The sequence below is a fragment of the Heptranchias perlo genome, chromosome 2, assembly GCF_035084215.1.
Source record: "Heptranchias perlo isolate sHepPer1 chromosome 2, sHepPer1.hap1, whole genome shotgun sequence".
Taxonomy (NCBI): domain Eukaryota; kingdom Metazoa; phylum Chordata; class Chondrichthyes; order Hexanchiformes; family Hexanchidae; genus Heptranchias; species Heptranchias perlo.
In genome coordinates this window covers 28,882,698-28,888,649 of record NC_090326.1, presented here as the reverse complement: position 1 = coordinate 28,888,649, position 5,952 = coordinate 28,882,698, and the positions used below count along the sequence as shown (strand labels likewise).

Here is a 5,952-nt window from a genome sequence, read left to right as displayed (position 1 = left end):
ATTAGTTTAAAGTCCTATGAACAGCCTCATTTATCCTTTCCGCTAGGTCACAGGTCCCATTCCAGTTCAGGTGGAGCCCATCCCAGTGGTACAGCTCCTTCCTGTCCCAGTACTGGTGCCAATACTGCACCATTAACATTATTCTATATATTATGTTTTATATACTGGTCTTAGAATTTCCCAGTAAACAATTGCAAGTTATTTCTCAATTGAATTTACAATAGTACAATTGTTAATATTTTCATTTGAACAACATCAGGTATCATTCACAAGGAGCAGACTAACTGGACTGAAAATGACTGTTGCAACAAAAACAAACCAAAGGCTGAAAAAGGTTAACTCATTAAATTACAGTCTGTCTACCTGTGTCTCTATCTCTATTTCTACCCATCTACCGTGCCAGTGTGAAGCAAGACGCGAGAGACGGAAGAATCAGCAAGTCAGAGGAATCAACAGGAGAACCCCTCACGCCCCCCCTCCCCCGACACCACCACCCCGGAACGTGGTTACGTGAGTCTTGTAGTAGACAATGTCTAGTACATATCGGCCTGTATAGTCTTCAACACACCCATCTACTATGAATTTATGCTCCTTTCTTTGTTGGCACCACAATCCTTGAGTACGAGGGACATACTATTACTATCTATCTCTTTCTCTCTATTTATCTATCTATCTAACTAACACCCTTGAGTGATTTCAAGGCATTAATCTAATCTTAGAGTTCCCATTATCATGTATTTCGCGCTCCAGCTTTGCTTGTGTGGTTTACTATATTACCTGAAACCTGAACTTAGATTTCAACCTGCTCACCGCCCATTATTACCTGTATTATGATCATTTTTGACTAGGTGTTGTTTATGGCTATCCCTTGTTTCCATTCCTAACTCATGGATAGCCACACAAACATATTACAGACGCATACATAAATGCACATATAAACATGTATACACCACGTAGGCACACAAAACAAATAGGTAGGCGCACACATATTCACACAAGTAGGCACAGAAGGATTGTGGCAGAACACATCTGGGGTGCAAAACTAATGTACACACAGAAATGACCTGTTGTTATGGCCGAGTCATTTTCATTCGAATAATAATGCAGTGCTGTAGAATAAATATCTATAGGTGGATGAACTGCGCCATAATTATTATAACAAATAATCCATAAATTGACTAAAATTGATCGTTTCCGGATTAGTCCTTTTAATATCGTAACGGGATATTCATCCTCAAAACACGGTTGACTGAGATTTTTTGGACTGATTTGTGAGATCTTTATCACGGGTCCCGGTTATACGCAATTAGCTCAATTAGACAAGTTAACAGCGAGCATCTCCATTTGCCGTATACAATTTAGGTACAATATTATGCAGAATACAAAAGGGAAAAAATATAGCATTTCGCTACAATGTCGCAGCAATTGGAAAACAACTGTTTCCTGAAATTAACCGCACCTTTTATGTAATATATGTAGTATGTGCCAGCAGTTAGAAAAGAAATTATACCATTAATTCAAAACTCCAATAAATGGAGAAATAATACGTGCAACTGTTGTTTTGCAAAGAATATAGATGTATGTTATGATGTGGAGATGTTAGTCAGACATAAATACCAATTAAAAGTCGTGGACTTTGTTAGTGAAAACGTCTTCAGAGACAATGCAATCCATACAAATGTGTATTATATGAAAAAAACTAACCAATTAAAGATGGAAAGAAAATTCCCTTTATAACTAACCGTGCAAATTTTAGGTTTCACACCTACATATATTTTTGAGAAATATTTCAAACCGTAGAATCTCGTTTCAAAGTGGCATTGTTGTTAATTTAAACAAAAAAAAATACATTCACGCCAGAAGTATGCCCAATCATTTGTTTTACTGGTTGACCGATATTGAGTGTGGAAACTGAGCAGTGTTTCATTACATGGGAGTCTAAGCGAGGTGTGGAGCTGCTGGACGCCCCTCAGGTACCGAAAGTACCATCGGTTGCAGTTCTGGTTCAGTTGCATCGTTTCCTTGTGACAACGCACAGTGAACGATATATAAAAGATGCCCCAATTTTGCCGTTTCCTTAAACTACAATGTGATCAATTAGCAGATTTGTAAAGAATTTCCCCTCGTTCTCTCCCGCCCTCCCGCCTCCGCCGCCACCACCACCTCTGCAGCTGCAATCCCCACATCCTCGCTGACACTTGCACTTCCCTTGCGTGTCCAGCCCCTTCCCACCTGGACCAACCGCAGGCATTGGGAGCTGGCCGACGAAACGTGCCATTGGTTCAAAGAGCTGAGCCATCTGCGGTCGGCGATCGGTGAATGGACAAGCGAGCTGTCAATCGCCTCTGACAAAGCCCCGCCCCTGCTGTTATAAATCGTAGCGATCCCCACACTTACTTCAGTGTGAATTTTGCACCTCTGGAGGCAAGTGGAGGAATCTTTAAAAAATATATATAAAAAAAACAAGACAGCAAGGTTTATATTCCTGGCCTTTTAGGGCATCTATTTTATTTGCCTTCTTGTAATTATAAGGCAATATACTTGCAGAATTATCTGCATTTTTATTTACAGTAAAGAGGAAATATTATTTAGCGGCGTAATGAAAGCAGTGAGTGATGTCCCTTCTCTAAAGAAGGCAGGCTGCGGTGAGATGGCATTGCATTGCCTGTCGGAGCACAGTCTCAGCATCGCCCGCTGCAAGATGGAAGAGGAGTCTCTGGACCTGCAGTACGACATGAAGGACTGCTACTCCAAGCTCAAGCAGCTGGTCCCCACCATCCCTCCGAACAAGAAGGTGAGCAAAGTGGAGATCCTGCAGCATGTGATCGACTACATCCTGGACCTGCAGCTGGCTCTGGAGACGCACCCGGCTCTGGTGAGACCGCAGCCGGCGAGCTGCCCCTCGGCGCCCCGGACTCCTCTGACAGCCCTCAACACTTCCGAGCAGGTAAAAAAAAAGAGGGAACCGTAAAAAAAGGGGAACCCAGCGCCGTCACAAAACTTCGCTCAAAAAACTGTATCCCTTTAAAAGCAACCACTGCCTCAATAATATTACAGTAACACTAGTTTTTTTTTGTTTCTTTTAGCTAGAACACGGGCAAAATCAATTATATTTAAATTTTTTAAATTGTAAGTTTTTTTTGAGAGCTAAGCATTTTCTAATATGTCAAACATTAAGGATGCCCGTAATTCCCTCGTTTTACATCCTTACAGTATGGGAGGAGGGGTTTTTACGCTTTTCGTGTCCCATTGTCTGTTCTCTGCACCACCGGTGGCAACTCCTGCAGGGGTACAGGCATGTGACAGTGTGTATATATTGATGGCATGTTTCTAATGAAATGTTAACTGCAGTAACTGCTAAGATTGCGGGATAGATGCATACATAAATAAATGTAAGCATCACTCCTGCGCAATGCCGTAACTCAGCAAGAACAGAAATGCCATAATAAAGTGATGTGTTTTTTTATATATATATATATCATATTAAAGTGAACTGTGTGGGACAATTGAACACGTTTCCTTCTACTGCGGGATATAATACGACAGGAGCTGTGATTTATTTTGCACATTTCCTATTTTACTAGATACAATTTCGATGGAAAGTAAGGAAAGGCAACTGACGCGTTTTGTGTCTTGTCGAAACTGTACGAGGTTGGGGAGGGAGGATATGTAAAGATGAAAACAGCCCCGTTCGTGTGGAGATGGTACCTTTTGGAGGCGGGGGGGGGGGGTATTTTAAATCCCATCTCCAACTCTGGTTTTGTGATTACGCACCGTGCTGATAAAACTGAGTGTGCTGGCCAGGGGAGGGGGGAAATATAAATGTTACAAAATAACAGATGCAGTTCGTTATGATGCGATGGAGACGCGTAGTTCTCAGCATTGCATTTTTAACCAAAACAAAAGTGGCTGCTCAAATTTCGTCTTTCTGCCAGATATAAAATGCATACAGCGAGGAATTACTGAACGTGAGGTTTTCTTTGTGTCTTACAGGCTGGGTCTAAAGTCAGAAGACAAGAGGACAGCATTCTATGCCGCTGATGTGATGCTGTGTGAGGTGAGCGCTTATGCAGTCTAATTTAATTTTCACTTTCGCTTTAAATAATGGTGAATATCTAGCGTTATAGTAAACTTTGCCGTTGTTTTTTTTTGCAAACTGTACGAGTAGTATGCAGCTGTCCTCGTTTGAAGTTTGTACTGGTGGGTTTGGAGTTGCTGTTTGACCCTGGTTTGTTTTGGGTTGCTGATCAAGCATGCCTTGTGTTGTGTTGGTGGCGCCAGTCAGTCTGGAGCTGAGTGTTTCACACACCCCCTCTATTCATTTTTCTTATACAGGTGTGCCCGACGAATCACACACACACACAGAGACCAGAGAGAGAGAGAGAGAGAGGGGGAGAAAAGAAGGAAAAACAATTCTAATTCTAGTGATCAACGCCAAAAACCTATCCATCCTGAGAGGGTTTCCTGCCAAATCACGTCTCATCTCTCTGCTACTCATAGCGTTTTAGCCACAGACTTAAAAAAAAATTAAACCCAGAGCTATGATCTTGGGAGACTTTGGTTGGGGGGTTGGAGGGGGGGGGGGGGATAAATTGAGTGACTTTGCCAGGCTGGTCGACATCTCATCGGGAGGCAGAAGAGACCAGCGAAATCCCATCTAGGAGAGAAGTAGAAAGTTTCATCGACTAAAAAGAACTGATTCCTGACGCTTTTTACTAATCCAGCAGAATGTTCCAGATGTTCTGTCATCTGTTTTAAATAGACAACTGGCTCGGACCAGGGGAGTGTCGATTCCCCGTTTTTTTAAAAAAAAGTCACAATGTATAGAAGTACAAGACGAATCTTACCTGCTGTACATAGTCAAGATGTTCTTTGAGTGTACGTGGAAATGTATATGCTTTAATAGATCATTGTAATTATAAGATATTTTTTATTAAAAAAAAGATTTTTGTACAGTTTTGCAAGGTTTCTGTCATTCCATTTTTTCTCCCTCTCCATTGAAAGTGATGTGCCCACGAGAATCCGTGTTTAAAATAAATCAATGAACTGAATAAAATTGTATCGGTTGCTCATCTGGAGCCGGCAGTTTGTTTGCAGATAAAATTGTTGAGAGATTATCACAAGGCAGGGGGGAATAGGAAAGAATATCCAAAATGAATTGGGCATAATTTCATATTCAATTTGATAACTTTGTTAAGACGCAATCAAAAATCTTAAATATGACTAATGCAGTTTTACTTATTTCATCCTTGCATTCCAGTTAAGATTGTGGATTTCCTTGGATCGGGCGGACTGAATGCGGAAAATTAAAAATAATTCCCAGTTCTCGGGCTAACTGATTGGAAAAGGTCCCTTGAGAGATTTATAATTTTAAATGAAACTGTTTTTAAAAGGATTGTAAGGTATACTAGAATCTCTGCTCATATAATTCAGTAGATAGAATAATTCCCATTTTTAAAAAAAAAGTTGACTTATCAGCCGATGTTTTGCTCTCAATGTAGAGCTAGCTAACCCGTGACCGAACCTCTGAATCTGAACGCCAAACGTTACTGATTTTTGAACGAGTTACCTTCGCAGTGTTAATTTATGGTGTAACAAATTAATGTGTAAAGAATGATGTTATTTGAATAAAAGCCACTGTCCTATTTCTGAAATTGATCCAGCCGTCTCCTAATCGTTGAATTTATGGAAATAGTTTGAGTGACCCTTCGGAGAGATGGTACTGTATGTTTGACTCAGTGAAGTGTTATTTACAGAGACCTTTACAAACACTACTTCACCTATGTTCGATTTGGTCATTCTCTGGCTTTGAACGTCGTTGCATTTCACACCAGGTTAAATTCTGACAATTAAAAATGTGTTCAAATCTGGAAGACGCAAAAAAAACCACGCCTGAAATTGAACAGTTTTTAATGAAGCTATCACGAAGCTTAGCCGCAAAGAAATCGTCCA

General features: G+C 40.7%; 1 protein-coding gene across 1 annotated transcript; it reads left to right on the top strand.

Annotated features, from left to right (window-relative positions):
• Positions 1-2,413: 2,413 nt before the first annotated feature.
• Positions 2,414-4,958, top strand: id4 (inhibitor of DNA binding 4). The gene is made up of 3 exons (XM_067997324.1): positions 2,414-2,947; positions 3,994-4,057; positions 4,336-4,958. Exons 1-2 carry the CDS (start codon positions 2,600-2,602, stop codon positions 4,039-4,041), a joined length of 396 nt encoding a protein of 131 aa, XP_067853425.1. The 5' UTR covers positions 2,414-2,599; the 3' UTR covers positions 4,042-4,057; positions 4,336-4,958.
• Positions 4,959-5,952: the final 994 nt, after the last annotated feature.

Bases quoted from the DNA above. Each gene is read 5' to 3' on its own strand.
- id4 (XM_067997324.1), top strand. From the start codon at position 2,600: ATGAAAGCAGTGAGTGATGTCCCTTCTCTAAAGAAGGCAGGCTGCGGT. The intron at 2,948-3,993 runs GTAAAAAAAAAG...TGTGTCTTACAG, and splicing joins CCCTCAACACTTCCGAGCAG to GCTGGGTCTAAAGTCAGAAG.